Below are 16144 nucleotides of genomic sequence, written 5' to 3' on the forward strand. Positions count from 1 at the left end.
CTCTTACTAACTGGGTGTCCTTTAACAAAAGGTACCTATGTATGAAAGTCAAAAGGTATCAGTGTATTTGAAATTTAAAAAATTATATATACATATTGAAACAATATCTCTTCTCCTTTCTTCCTCACTCCTGCCAGTATCTTCCCCAGTGTCCCCTGCACAAGGTTGCAACGAGACCCCCAGAACAGGGTTTGCAAGTACTTGGGCGATAGGCACGAGAGTTAAACCACAAGACAAAACAGACATTAAAGAGAAAGAGCATCTGGGCAGAAGGAGCAGTCTGCACACCAATGGAGGTTACAGTACTACTGGGTCTTCATGTCTAGTTCACCATCCCACTCCACAAAGCAGAAACATTCACCCTAGCACCATTCTCCCACTGAGGTCCGAATTATTTAGCTCCAAGTTCTCCCACCTAAATGGCTTTCCTTCACTAGGTAGGTGAGAGTTAAAAGAAACAGATTCTCATCATCTGTCCAGCATAGCAAGAATCTTTATGTATCCTTAACCATCAGATAAAGGAAAATCTACCAGTTACACCTCTTCAGCTTTACATTAAAGCCAGCCCAAACAATAATGCTGTGCTACACAGCACATTATCAGCTGCAGTTCGTTGGAGTTCATTGACAGAGGTGTTCTGACCCAATCTCCTACAGTAGATCATTTTTAATAAGGGTGGTATTTTTGCTGTTCTGGTTTTTGTTATTATTTAAGCAACACTTGCATTTAAAACATTCCTACGCTGCCACATGAGGACAGTGAATATCACCACCACCAGTGTTAGCTATCAACTGTGCCCACACAGTACTTAAAACGGGCATTCTGCATAACAGAATTAGTCACTGACAACAAACACCCTTCCATTTCAAATCAGTGTTTCATGTATGTTCTCAAGTCTGCTCCTATTGTATGAAACCCTCTCTAATAGCAAGTTCAAAGGCACCTCCCATATACAAATGGCTTATAATCTTAATGCAGAATGTGGACACATGGGATAGAAAGCAGCCTGTTTAATATTGCTTTTTAATAAGAAGAGGTCTTCCTCCCTACAAATATTCCAGGGATTTCTTGGGGAAGGAAGAGGAGGAACTAAGGCCCTGAAGAGCATGCATTTCCTCTTGGCACCATTCTGTGATGCCCGCTTCCTTACAGTAATCCATTAAGACACACCCATTTCTTAAGAAGAACCATCAAAATGAACACCATTTGCCCCAGATGCATCACTCAGCCTCTCAAGATCTTTAATTGATACTGATCTTGTAACTGTTCTTGACAAATAAATCGAACAAACATGCAGGGAGCAAATACATATTTGAAACAAAGTCTGTAAAACAGTGTGATGGGACCTCCTGAAGTATTCAGTCCACCTTAAGAGGTCAAAAAATAGTCTGTGCACATAGCCACTCTACTTCCCTTCCCTCAGAGTTCCTATATTAAATATATATAAATATAAATATATATAAAACTTTAATTATGGTTTTCAAAAGCCTCTGTGTAAATGTAGTAAGTGGCTGCAGGACCTACTGATGAAGTTGAAAGGCTGTTCAGAGTACAAATAATGAAGGATTCTCAAGCTCTAGAGTCAATAAGTAGAATAAATTATTTTTCTTAAATGATCTTACTTTTGACATGTAAGATTTCCATTTCTTTAGTTACAAATTGATTTCAGCATGCTGTTATACAAACTGTATGTATTCAATAAAGAAGCACAGAATGAAGCATATCTTCAAATCTTCCACTCAAATCATTTAGAAGTACATTTTAAAAACATTTGCACAGCCTTGCATGGGAAAAGACTTAACATTATTTCATGTTTTAAGCACTCCATTGCTTCTGTAACTCATATTTTAAGTTTATCTTTATAGTGGTATGGGAATTCCTTAAAAACAGTCACTAGAAGCAGCTGGGTGTCAACAGCAATAAGAAAATACTGAAAAAGCATGACATAATATCACAATACACTACAGATATTTGTGATAGATAAAGAAATTCTACTTACAGATGAGCTACCCTTTCTCCTTTCAGCGGCGGCAGAATATTCCCAGAGCCAATCAAGCAGTTATGCACGATGGCAAGACACTGTTGCACGTCATCTCTTAAAAAAACAAGAAATACCTATTACTTTAACTGTTTTATTAAATACTTCAAAACATACAGAAGATAAATTATATGTTTTGTGGAGCTTTATAGAAGCCTTCTTTTTTTTTTTTTTTTTCCCCAAGCTGCACCAGTTTTAAATACAAGAGTGAAGTGCAAGAAGCACTGCTTGTTTTCTGCAATCAGATTCCATTATTTACCGTCAACACTCGTGGAGTTTTTGAAGTCTGCAAGAAGAAACTTAAGGATAATGAGACCCACTGGCTTCAAAACAGACAGTTCTACTCCAACATATTGTTTGGAGGAATTTTGTGAGATATTAAATTTACATAAGAATTAAGAAAAATGCTACTTATTGAAATACTGCCATTTAAAGCAGCTTCACCTGGCACCCTCGTTTATTCACACTCATTACACCCTCAGCTACTTAAAGCATTCTCTATTCCTGCAGCTATGCTACCTTGCATACCAATTTCATTTGCAGTTGAAGTGCTCATAAGTAGTCCTGATCATCATCATTTACTTCTGTTAAGTAGCATAGTGAAGCCCTGACCAAATCAAAGCCCAATTCTGTTATAAATTAACTGGTTTACATACAAAATACCAAACAAACAGAAGAACGCAAAACAAACAAAACAACAACAACAAATACAAATAAGCTAAAGACCTAAATGGGAAACATATACTTTCTTCCTTTAGCCTAAGTATAAATTATGATTACAGTCTGGTGACACTGATTTGTCAAACATATATTGCCTTTTTCAGGAATAAAGCAGTGTGGGACCTTGGTAGGACAGAAATATGTTTAGGAGTCTGATACACTCTGCTACATGAAGAGCAGCACTGTACTGCATGAGATATGACGTTGTACCATGAACATCTGATGAGGTATAAATAACCACAGAGTTATATCAAGGCTAGAAGAATTTAACACAAGGAAAAGATTTCTTGAGAGAACTGTAAAAAGCTTCAGTTATTTGATACCTGTAAGTGCTTTAGCACGTAAGAAACTCATGACTGTGTTGTGATTAGGAAACTGTCCTTTAAAGTCATGGTTTTGTGCTAACAAAGCTTAACAAGATTGGCTAATGGTAACCTTGCCTCTACTCACCTTTGTTCATGCCACTGACACTCCATTACCTCCTCAGTTACCACACCGCCACTTTTTGCAGGGCCACACTATGCAGCAAATCCTTTCAATTGTAATTAAGGAAGTGCTGAAAAGACTCACAAGCCAAATTGGATCTGCACCCCATTTCATACCTCAGGAAAGTCAAATGGTTATACCAAAGTAACAATAGAGAGCGCAGAGGAAAAGCTTTCTTGCTGACTATTAAAAGAGCCATAATGTATCATCTGCTATCAATTTCACAAAATGCACTTCCAACCTATATGCACTTTGAAAACCTTGGAATGATACTTGGAATATCCTAAGACAATGTAACATTACAGCATTTTGCTCCTTAATGTCTGTAGTGCTAGTACAACTGGCAATGACCACTTGAAGACACGAGTGGATATATGCATTTCCTCTGTATTAAGTATTACCACTGACCTGGACATTTCTAGTTTTCCAGTTGCATAGTGCTGTAGTTTGGTGAGCTCAGGCTGAAGAAAAGTGTCCAACAAATAATAAGCAAAGTTTATTTCCTCAGATGAAGGAACATGCCACTGGATGTCCAAGTTCCACAGGTCACCTGGTTTACCCCAGTCCTATATTAAATAAAGATATCTCACATTAACCAAACCATGATATAAATCTTAAATTAAAAAAACAAAAAACAAAAACAACTTTTAAAAACCACTTAACATTACTGCAAAACACAAAAACTGGCTATCCTTATAAAGAAGTTGTTCAGTGAACTTCGGGAAAAAACAACATAGTAATCCCAGACCTAATATATGGCCTTCATGTACTTGGAACATAACATATCTGGAAAGACTAAAAGGCAAAGGACTGCAAAAGCCCAACTTAACTTTGTTGTTTCTTTGATCAGATTCAAATTCAAAAGCATTCATGAAAATTCCTAAAAAATACCATATCTCCATTTTTGGCAACTGTTTTGCTGTGATGTACTTACACTCTTTTTTGCATGTCCCCAACATTACTTGTAGTATCTGATTATCACATTTATATGAAAAGGAATAAGAAAAGGCTATATAGCAGGTAAAAGATTAAGTTTGTTCCAGTGCAGTAATGCTTTTTGTGACTGAGTATTTAAGTGAACAGCAAAATTCTTTTGCAATCTTAACACTGCATTTCAAGATTGCTAGTTCTCAACAAAATGCATCATATAATTACTATATTAAGAAACACAGGTAGATAACTCTTGCTTTACCTTGCTGTAGTCATGCATTCACTGTAAAACACACATGCACCATAAAAATGTCATTCTATATAATTACTCAAAACAAGTCATTATTCATTTTTTGCTACCAATATAACTTTAAGTAACTTGATAATTGCTCTATACATTTAAAAGCTTAAAGCATCTTTCAATTACACTTTCCATTGCTGCTACAATCTCCAAATTAAAACAAATTATATTGTGTATGATTGCTTTTTAAAAAGAAAGTCAAATCCTCTAATCCTAAATAAATGAAAATCCTTGCCTTGATAGGAAAGTATTCAGAAAGAGGCTTGTCAAAGCCACCTGGCACACTGCAGTACTCTGTGGGGTAGATAAGTGTAGCAGAACGAAGAAGATGATGCAGTAGGTTACAAGACAGAATGTAACCCTGCTTACAGGTTAAATGTAGGGTTCGCTGCAGAATGTTCCCAAGCTGCTCCCTGTATGGTAGCAACTTCTTTCCATCCACTCGAGTGATCTAACAGGAAAGACAAACATTTGAAAAGTAAATATAGCAGATGATCTGATTCTGGAGGACTAAAGAGATGATTACATCACTCAGCTGATCCTGTACCACGTTTCATTCAGCAAAACACATGAAATTTGGATTTTACACATGACTAGCACACAAATTACCACTTCTACTGTTGAAAAAGTGACATACAAGAAGCATGAAATACTTCCCTTTTAATCTTGTTTGAAGTTTTCTAGCATTGTTTATACATATTGGGATGCCCTTTACATTTACCTGTACCACAATGTCTTTTTCCCTAAATTGAACCCTATTCTTTCTCTACTCCTTAAAAACCATTTGAAATAACTGCTTTAATGTAACTCCATGTACAGCCCCTATGGTTAGTTCCTTCTCTCTACGCCCCATTTAAAGTTAGAAGAGAAAGCTATGCAGAGTCATTCATAAAACGTTTAGCTTAACAGCAGTATTCAATTTTGTTTTTCTTTCAGAGGCATCAAATAAGATTCAATGGCACACATGCACAGTGAGAGTATTCTTTGCAATACCTCTGACAAAAGCTGAAGATTCCAAAGTAGCTCCTTATCTAGTTCTTCATCACGTAACACATCATCATCTAGGGGAACAAATGAATAGCACTGCTGTAACTACACTGCAGACAGGTTTTGCAAGTGAGTGAAATTGTAGAACAGATGCCTGCACTCCAAAAATTTACTCCCAAGCCTTCTATGGCCAACTTGCAACTCATATTTCACCCCCATCCAACTGAAATTTACTTCATTTAACATCTTGTATACTTTCAGGAAATCACTTAATGTTTGGAGACACTTTTAATTGCTAAATAACTAAATGTGCTTTTAAATTCAGACATTTCTGCCAAGAGATTGAACAAGTACTTGTACTTGCTGTACAATAATTTTCCATTACTGAAATTAAGAATAGACATGGAAATTTTAAATATTATTGTCATGCTTAAGAAAAGTCAATCCAAAACAAAGCAAGTGTAATATTAAAAACATGGACAACTTACTGACTGTGAGGTGAGTTATAACATTGCAGCAATGTGGTACAAAAAGTTTCAAGGATTCCTCTGGACGGCACTGGAAACAGCATTATAAATAGTTCTTAAAAAACATGCAACACAAACTCAGTGTTGACACTGATGCAAATCTTCTAATAATATTACTGAGTAAGAAACACAGACTACTCTCAAATTAACAACAATAGTTCAAATCTAGAGTTCATATGACTTCACAGGCAGCCTGGTCTAGTACTAGATCTGGAGGGCGCTGGCCCTGCTGTGGCAGGGTGGTTGGAATTTGATGATCCTTGAGGTCCCTTCCAACCCAAGTAATTCTATTATTTTAAAACATTCATTAAAACTAGCATTAAATTTAACATAAAAGCAATTAAGGAAATTCTCCTGAATACAACCTTTTAATTTTAGGATATTAAAAGCCTCCTGTGTTTTTAAGATATAAAAGATTCTGTGTAAGTAAGTAGTATGGACTTCTTGGTTTTCCATTTTTTTTGTTTTTAAACTAAGATTAGAGTGAAATAAGAGCATCCCCTCTCACTTTTACTGCAGCTCGACACATATCTGCAACCATTCGACCAGCAACTCTTGTCTCAAATATATTTGAAATGGCAAAGTTGAAAACCTTCTCCAAGGCAACCTAAAATTAACAGAAAAGGACAGAGGTTAGTTTTCTGTGGGCTTTTTTTTTTTTTAAATTAAAAAAGAAAAACCCCTACAATAAAATGTTTGGCCTGACACTGAAGGCAGCATCTCTGTGTAATATTGTTTTTTAGAATATATGCCAGCAGATGTGTTTCACATTAGAAATCAGAACAGAGAAGGCAAATCAGTTCTATACAATGCCTAAAGCTGAGTAAAACTTAACCACCACTCAATTCAATTACACTAGAGAACAGAATGGATAGAAAGCCATGTGTGCATTAGTTGCAATAATAAACAGAGTGCTGCAACTGATGACATGAAGGGACATCCAGCTTCCCTGAGAAAAAAGGAGGTGAGATACACTGAGCTGACTGATCGAAGCTCAGGGATGCTTCTGAGAAACTACATAGAAAAACAGTTTTCCCTGGATAAGACACAATCCGCTTACATGAAAACTGTTATTTCACATGTGAAAGTGAAAGAAAGCCAAGACATCCCTTATTTAACAAATAAATAGGGAATTAGCTATTTAAGTGGTTAGCATGCATGCAGGTTGTTCATTGCTAAAATAATCACATGTAATAAGGAAATAAAAAGAATCTGCATTCACAAGAAGATTCCAACCAAAATGAAACGGCCTCAAGTTGCGCCAAGGTAAGTTTAGGTTGGACATTAGGAAATACTTCTTTACAGAAAGGGTAGTTAAACACTGCAATAGGCTCCCAAAGGAGGTAGTCGAGTCACCACCCCTGGATGACTTTAAGAGTTGTTTGGATGTGATGCTCAGAGAGATGATTTAGCAGAGGGTTGTTAGAGTTAAGACACTATGGTTAGGCTGAGGTTGTATTTGATGATCTTTGAGGTCTTTTCCAACCTGAGGAATTCTATGATTCTATGATCACAGTGTCCTATGATACCTAAGTGTCCAAAGCAATGACTGAAAATGAACAATCAGCATCTCAAAACATTTACAGAATATAAGCAGAAAAAAAAAACCAAGAAAAGAATCCACCTGTGTAACAACATGGATTCCTCACACCAGCCCTGAGGGATTTTAATACAGATAGTCTTTCTGATCTTATTAGCCACGTGGCTCCCTGAACTACTTCTTTTGCACAGTAGAAGATTAAGGGAGATAGGAAAAAAGAGGAAAGCAGGCAACTGGGTAAGTCAGCATTGACATCCAAAGACTTGGAAGCCCCTGTCTAAAATGACAAAGCGATAAAGCTGTAAGAATAATTTACTCTAGCAATTATCATTGGCTACAAAAAGAACACCTCCTGATGCTCAGAGCTCTGTACTGATGCATATAAAATCACAAAGCAAACTCACATGAAGTCCTAAACTCTCTTAGCCCCTCCCTTGGTTAAAATGCATAAGATCACACCAGGACAATGCAGGAAGAACCTGAATTCACTAACAATTCACAACAGAAAATTAAGACTCAAAGTTACACAGAATGTGCCATGTTTTACATACCTTAAATATATCTTTCGAGCACTGAGTAAGGATTGTACTGAAGGTAGAAGATAGGCCTAATTCAACTAAACTCTCTAGATGAGTCATTTTCTCTGTTTCAGTCTCTTCTCGCGTCTGTTCCAGCGTGCTGCTCTCTATCAGTCCAAAACACCTACAGAAGTGCAGTAAGTGCAACAAGTACATTTTTAGTTAATTGGAACTAGGAATTTGTATTAAGTCCTTCATGTCAAGCTTTCACCTACCATTAGCTTACTTACCTATCCATAAACTGTAGCACAAAATCTTCAAATTCTGCTGTTGCAGAGCACAATTCTCTTTCCACCTACAATTTTCCAATGCAAAAGGAACACAGAAGGTTGGCTTTTCTTAGGAAAACATAATATAAAGATATCCTCTATCAAGTGCTTCACAAAAGCACATTCAAATTTTAAGTGATACAGATTACAATACATGTCTCACCAAACAGAGTTGGGATAGTTTTGAGTACATCGCATGAAAACAATTACTACATACACTTTGCACTGCTCAAACATTCTGGCCTTGATATTTAGCCAAATAGGCTCTCAAGGTGAAATGGGGTTCATCTCTATGGATACAACCTTTAGCCTTTAGATCCTTCTTTCTAGCAGCATGTCAGCGAGTGCCAACTGTGGCAGCAGTCTTGGTTTTGCTGACATATTTGCATTACACATTCACCATACAAACAGTCAGCTCCGCACTACTGCAGCCTCAGGGCAAGGAAATTAACTTTCCAGTAGCACTCTGGCCATTCAAAATCTGTAGCTATTAGTTGCTTTCAGAGCTACATGAAAAGTCCCCTAAACAGTAGACAAAACATTCCATATGGCAGTTCCAATTATGATAGTGGACACTGATGCTGCTACATTCAGAATATGCCGGAATTTCCTATTCCCCTCCTGTATTTTTTTGTTATGTGCAGAAGAAAAAGGATGAAGTATTAAAAACGCTCCCAGAAAACAGGCAGGGAGATCAAGTCTATTAAAGAAGAGGCAGCAAAGTTAAAACAGAAAAGGGAGACGGTGCTCACTGTCTAATCTCTTAAACAGAAGAGATTACGAAGGATCTGAAGAGACAGGTTTCTCTTTTCTGATGCCATTGCTAACTACAGGAACATTTCCAAGAGGTACAAATATTTTGAAAAAGTTTCCCATAGTATGGAAACAGCCCTTAAAGGCACAAGGGAGTATTAGTTTACAGAAAAATAAGTACAAAAAGAAGAAACATCCTATTTTTTCTTTTAAATTTTCAGTAACAAATTCCTTCCTGACCAATTCCTCCCAGATGCCCCCAGACAACCAACTAGTTACCCTTCAAGCTGCCCTATGCTGGACTATTTTTGAACTAGATGAGTGTTTAACTTAAAACAACACTGATATCTGCTCCGCCACGCTGACTAGAAGCAAATGCAACAAAAAATAAAGTTCATGCATAACATTTTGTGTTTAATATAGCTCATACCCATAAAAAGAGATAGCAGCAAACGCATTACACTTCTGAAGACAATTTGATCACTAGAAATTATGCTGAAGTCCATAAGTTATGGTTTCATTTTTACATCTGCACAGTGCTCTTACCTCTGAAAGATCATCCCTTTCTTGCAACACGGACGAACAATCTACTAAAGGCACCAAAGTAGAAAACGTTGCAATAAACTGGAATGTAATCTGTTGAGAGTTGTAAACAGCTCTTTAATAAACACTGTATTCTACACATTAAAAAGCTTTCCCAATTAAAGTATGGCAGCTACAACAAATCATTAACACTAAAAAAATCACCGATTATTTCTAACTTTGGGTTAAAAACTAACTGAAGTTGTAACTACACAAAGAAAACTACTCTCTGGTAAAATAAGTTGGATTTTGAAGTTAAAAAGGCTGATATTTAAACTGAGCAGTAAAGGAAAATGAAACCCTCACAACACGGGTTTCCAGGACCTAACTTAATAAAACCTAGCAATAAATAAAAGGCTTTCTGTATTTGCCATCAAATTTTGAATACCTACTTTTAGAGCTGCCCAAAAAAAACGGAAAAATGCTTATCACAATCTGGTGTTAAAGATTCACTTGGCAGTGTCCAACAAGCCAAAGGAACTATCTTAAGTTAAAAGCTTTTACTATCACGTCTTTGTATGCAGAATTGTACCAGGAAAAAAAAAAAAATCATGCTAAGAATTTCTGGAAATACAAATTTTACTTGCATTCATACAAATATAACAGAAGCTTTTCACTTAAGCCAATTATCTTAGTACATTCTAAGAAGAGCAAAGACTGAGACACTCACCATGCACTTGCTGAAGTCATTTGGATCCACTCCAGGCAAAGCTCTCATCAGTAGAGGTAGCATGTGTGTTGGACCTTCAGGAAACCACTTCCCACCAGATACCAGACTACGAGCTACTCCGATTACACAGCTTAAAGTAGCCGTGAGCTGATGAGGTTCTGTCAATGTCTCAAGTGCAGGATATGTTCTATGGGGTGTAAGAGCAATCATATTAGGAAAATCATTATTTACAATGCTATCAAAGAAAAGTGCATCATTTGCGTCTTCTTTCTTTGTTTACAAAAAGGGCACACGGCTTCTGAAAGAAAAGATTAAGGTAATCAATAGTTCAGAATGTACTTTTGGTAATCTTTTCCAATGGACTTAGCTTTTCTATATTAAAAACTGTTTCTTTCAAAACTTCAGGATCAGACATTTTATTAGCAGTTGCAGCATGGGAATTTGTAACTTTATGGACTCCTACATTCAATGCTATTACATTCTTCTTGTTTCAGCTTTTAAGGACCAATCCCTGCAAGAGGTTTAATAATGAGAAAGCCGTCCTTAACTACAGAACTCTCACCATTCTATTGCCAGCAGCATCTAAATCTAGTCCAAGTTCTGTGCATGGAAGTGTAAGGTTTGCGTGGCATGCATGAAAATTTGCCTCGGCTGCCTATGAATAGAGAAATTGAAATCCATTTTTAATTTTTTAATTTAAAATTGGTTAAATTACCTTTGTTTTTTTTATATACAGTAGGTACTCCTCAGCAAACTGTGTAACACTTTGTACAGTTGCCAATAACCTCCAGTTCAAACAGAAGTCATAGTGCTACCCCTGCCCTTCATCAATCATAAAGGAACTACACCTTCTCAACAACATGAATTCATAATTGCAGCCAAGCCAAACTTAGAGATAGTTTTATCTACAGAGCAGGCATTCAGTCTGTTCTCGAAATAGAAGTGGTAGTTATACCCAATACTGATGTTCACTGCTGTCCCTGTTTCAAGCATAACATTTCTAACTTTTTCATATAAGAGCAGACCAATCAAGACTTTATAAACAGTTGAGTCAGTACGGTATGAAATTCAGGAATGGCTCTTTTCAAGACAAGTTCATATCTCCACTTGTTTTACAACACAAGCTGGTAAAGTATGAAGGACCACACGGGGAAACAAGGGCAGAGACTAGAACGCAAGCTTCCACTGAAGACAGGAAGGAGTTAGTTCTTTGGAATTTCAGGCATTAAGGCATTAGCAGTCATACAAACCAACTACTTTATACGGACACATATTTCAGTGATTTGCTTACCACGTCAAAAGCAATGACACTAATTTTAAACAATCTGTAACGCACACATCCTTGACACAAAACAGAGGCATTACACAAACATGCAGTACCACCACTCATATTTGGCTCTAAGACAGCTGACAAGGCAGCACAACATGGCTGATAAATATACACTATAATATTGCTTTTTAAGCTGACCCACCACTCAGAAAATAACAAATGCAGACAATCTGAGGCACTACCCTATACTACACAAACTATGGACAGTTATTCCTTTATGCAGATGTTAAAAAAAAAAAAAACAGAAAAAATCATGTCCTCCCCCTCAGCTGATTGCTAGGTAATGTTCATTAAGCTTAATTTAGCAACTCCTCTCACTGGAGGCATTCATTGCAGCAAGGAGACCGAATGTCATCTAATGAATGCTTTTGAGTATTCATCTGCTGGAAAGAAAATAGGAAGGCTTACACAGTTCATACTTACTTCTCAAGTACGGGTGGAATTACTAACTCAGGACGCATCAGTGCAAGGTTCTGCAGGGCTTGGGCAGCCTCCAGACTTCCAGTTTTACTAAACATAGCCAGAAGAACAGGCTGAATAATGCATTCTACAAAGTCTGTAACATCCTGATCTGTAAGTTTGTGACTATCAGGCACAGGAGTTAACCAAGTCGGCTTCTTGTAGCGCTCACGATGCAGCCTTCTGACAACACTGCTGGGTAACCTTTGAAGTAGTTTCATCAGTTTGTTCTGTTAAATATGTGAGAGAGGCTAGTCAGTTACTCAACAGTAGTAGAACCCTCAGGTGCTAACTGACCAACACACAGGAAGTATTTTGAAGTTATACCGCTACAATAGATGAAAATTCCAAAAAGTCCTAAAACGCAAGGCTCCTATCATTAAACTTCAGTTCTCAAAATACTCACAACTATACATACTAAAAAATGTCTTATGATCTCCTTCAATTTCTGAGAAACTCATACAAGGCATGCAGTCAATAACCAAGATTACTTACCACTAATCAGGACATGTGAGAGCATTCTCTGCAGAATCACACTCAGATAATATCCTATGCTAGAACAAGTCAGTTCTTCTGACACTACTTAGACCAATTCTGTCACTTTAATCCATACCCATTTCACAAGGGTATAAAGTATTCTAGTAGAAGACTAAACCAGCTACTCCATGAAAACGTCAGGATTTGTGAGACTAGATATGCATTAAAAATCTGCTTTCATTTTAGTTAAACAAAACTAAAGTTTGCTAGCTTCTAAGCTATGGTAGGTCAGCAAGATGAAAGGGTATTCTGTGCTCCTGGCTTGAGTATAAAAGTGTAATTTGAATCAAAGTACTGACAAACTGAAAATTAAATCCTCAAAATACTATACAACCAACAGACAAGCTGGCTACAAGAGCACATACTGCATCTATCAACACCTTTGATTCAATGCTTCTGCTGATATTATAACAAAGTTATTGTTCTGACATGAAAAAACTCACCAGCCAACGTCCATTATTTGAAGGATGGTAAAAAGAAGCAATGCTGTTGAACAACCCAGACAAGTGCTTCTGCACTAGTTTACTTGGTCCACCCTGTGAAAAACAAAGCACAGAATTTTATTACACAGGCTAAGTTAAGGTGAAAAGATAACACACAATAGTGCAAGAGACTACTCTCATTTACCACAGCTACGTTTCAAAGCATCAGGATGAAATATGCAACCCCACAACTCAGCATTAACAACCAAGATCCATCTGATCTGATGAGGTTCACTCTAAAAATGATTTAATTGGTAGGCAGGTCTTAGGCGTGCATTCACAGTGGCCTTCATAGCTAACTCTTCATTTCCAGAATGTCACAGATAGTGGCTATGAAATAAACCTTGGAACTGCACTCCAAACAGACAGTGAAACAACCTACCTTTAAACAATCCTTGAGCACAAGTAAGCATAAAACATGCTACTGATGTGAGCTGAACAGAACATTCACTTCATATGCTTGCTTGTTTAAAGCTATGTGTTAATCGTTTTTGTTATACCTCATGGAAAAGTTACTAACCATCATGGCTGTGATCCACATTACTGCATGTCCTACGTCGTAAGCATTTGTTAAGAATCTTGGAACCACAACTTGATTACTTCCCACAGGAAGATTTAAACTCCTCAAAATTCTGGTAAAAATCTGTATTGCAAAGAAGAAAAAAAGGTTGCATACTGTAAGTCAGCCATGAAATAGGAACAGCGCAGAAAGCTACCACAGCAAAACACTCCTGTGAAGTTCTATATGCTTGGAACTAATAATCTCTGGGCAGAGTTACTACACTATTAGAGCACATAGTTTCAAATGGCAAGTGTGAGGTGAGGACAGAAAAAATATTTTCACAAGAAAGCCATAATACTTTAAGTCCTTGAAAAATTCACAAGTCTAGCTTTCCAGTTGAGCATGAGAAAAATGAAATGAAATATGCATAGCCTGAAATCACTTCAGACAGTATTCTCTCCTCACACACTGCTGAAGAGGTGGCACACGTAGGAGAGAATGAATAGTTTTCCAACCATTTCCATTACATTTCATACAAAATAAGTAAAACACACGCATCTCTCTTCCTTTTGTTTCATAGCTCTCATTTCCCCACAGTTACTCCCACCAAAAAGGAACTGAAGCAATTAACCTTGATTTGTAACACTTTCTACAGAACACAAATGTAGAAAGTCATGGACCTTCCCTCATTTGCAACAGATACACAGAAAATAATAAACAGTTAAATTCTTAAATGTAACAAATAACAGGGAACAAAACCAGTTTCCAAAGGGTTTTGTTACAAATGGGTCCACAATAGCAATGCAGATGCTAAAGACCAGCAGTGAGAAGGAAAGTCAAACCTGACACAAGCCAGTCTTTTTAGTACTGTGGTGTAAACACAAAAATATACACATGAAAAATGTGAGCGTTATCAGATTATTTAAAAACAAAAAGAAAAAAACCACAAGTTTTCCAGTTGAAGTTAATTGAAGCTAAACCACAACTCTGCCAGGAAGGAATTTATCTACCAGTCTAAACCCACCCACGTTATTTGGGATAAAAAGCTAAATCTTACTCTTCCAAAGCAGTTAAGATCTAAAATGACATCATGTAAACACCAGTACTGGTCTGGAGATCTTGATTATTATTTTTAAATATTCTACCTAAATTTCTCATCTGCAAAGAATATAACACACACCTTGAGACATGCCACTATTTTGTCCTTCTTAACTCCCATTATCGCAAGGTATGTTACAGTTATCACAGAATAGTGAAAAGCCTTTGATATTTTTGGTTTAACGTAAGATAGTGAAAGCACTGATTAATACCACTGCTACCAAGAGAATAATAATGATTCAGTTGCACTTATGTCTCAACTTCTGCATTTATGCTTTGAGATAAAATATAAATTACTGTTTTTAATCTGTATTAAGGACAACTTGCACCTCAGCTACGAGACATGCTTTAGTGGCTTGTGGTAGCAACCATAATGGTTGGACTAGATGATCTTGCAGGTCCTTTCCAACCCTGTGATTCTATGATTCTATGAAACAGTCTTCAATTTCAGAAGTGTTTATTATACAAACACATTAAAACTGTATAATTTTCTCTTCAGCAAGTAGGTCTTAGTAACTTTTTAAACAATATAACTGCTATGAACATCTTTAAAAATCCATAAGGTGAAAGACTTGAAAGTTATATATAGTATTCATCAAATGAATGTCATTAACATTTATTTCAAAGGGAATTTTATATATATCACACACCCTATATATATATAGTATATATATATATACATAGTGTGTGTGTGTGTATATATATGTATAGTTTATATATAACTATATATAATTATGTTGCATAATTATATAATTACTGTACAATTACATTGTTTTATATATATATATATATATATATATTCAGACAGCATTTATGTATGGAAAGGTATTTTGTTGCTTTTGTTTGGCTTTAAGTCAGATGACAACAGTACCAACTTCCAGAGGTTTTTGTTATAAAAGGATAGCTCAAATTAGGTCTTCAAATGAATGCATTTAATTTGAAAAGCTGGGGCTCTGCAGTATAAGACCTATAAAGGAAACATGCATCACCTTTTGCACATTAACAATGAAAGTAAAGAACATAATTTCATAAAATGAAAAGTATTACCTTTGGTACATATGGATCCCAGTCAATGTACCCTATGTTGTCAGTGGCCAAGCGAGCAAAAAGATTTACCAGATGCTGAAACAACAGCAGAAAATGGAAACATTCATTAGTATTAAAAGGATGAACAAAACCCTTCAATCTACTTTATAGATGCAAGATAAAAGCTACTCATAGCACTGTAACATCTACGAAGGGAGATTTCAGTCTGTTAGGACCCACCAAAACTATACTGCATAATACACCTGTAGGAATTCAACCTGCATGAGGTCAACTCATTCTTTTGGACCCTTACAAAGCAGGGAAGAATT

General features: G+C 36.5%; 1 protein-coding gene across 6 annotated transcripts in view; it reads right to left on the reverse strand.

Moving 5' to 3' along the window:
- PSME4 (proteasome activator subunit 4) overlaps positions 1–16144 on the reverse strand; it is a 65594-nt gene that overhangs the window by 32926 nt on the left and 16524 nt on the right. For 4 of the 6 annotated variants that reach the window (XM_085542545.1, XM_015856744.3, XM_015856743.3 and 1 more), the window contains 14 exons: positions 15837–15911; positions 13710–13832; positions 13151–13243; positions 12135–12400; positions 10382–10568; positions 9676–9765; positions 8338–8402; positions 8081–8231; positions 6498–6596; positions 5951–6020; positions 5469–5536; positions 4711–4926; positions 3653–3810; positions 2000–2095 (listed from right to left, as the gene is read on the reverse strand). In XM_085542545.1, coding sequence (XP_085398671.1) covers positions 2000–2095; positions 3653–3810; positions 4711–4926; positions 5469–5536; positions 5951–6020; positions 6498–6596; positions 8081–8231; positions 8338–8402; positions 9676–9765; positions 10382–10568; positions 12135–12400; positions 13151–13243; positions 13710–13832; positions 15837–15911 — 1757 coding nt within the window. Of the gene's footprint in view, positions 1–1999; positions 2096–3652; positions 3811–4710; positions 4927–5468; positions 5537–5950; positions 6021–6497; positions 6597–8080; positions 8232–8337; positions 8403–9675; positions 9766–10381; positions 10569–12134; positions 12401–13150; positions 13244–13709; positions 13833–15836; positions 15912–16144 lie in introns of those variants that run through there. The other 2 variants (XM_085542546.1, XM_085542548.1) reach the window with 2 other exon arrangements.

Source organism: Coturnix japonica, chromosome 3 (genome assembly GCF_054131305.1).
Source record: "Coturnix japonica strain WE chromosome 3, WE-NBRP24, whole genome shotgun sequence".
Taxonomy (NCBI): Eukaryota; Metazoa; Chordata; class Aves; order Galliformes; family Phasianidae; genus Coturnix; species Coturnix japonica.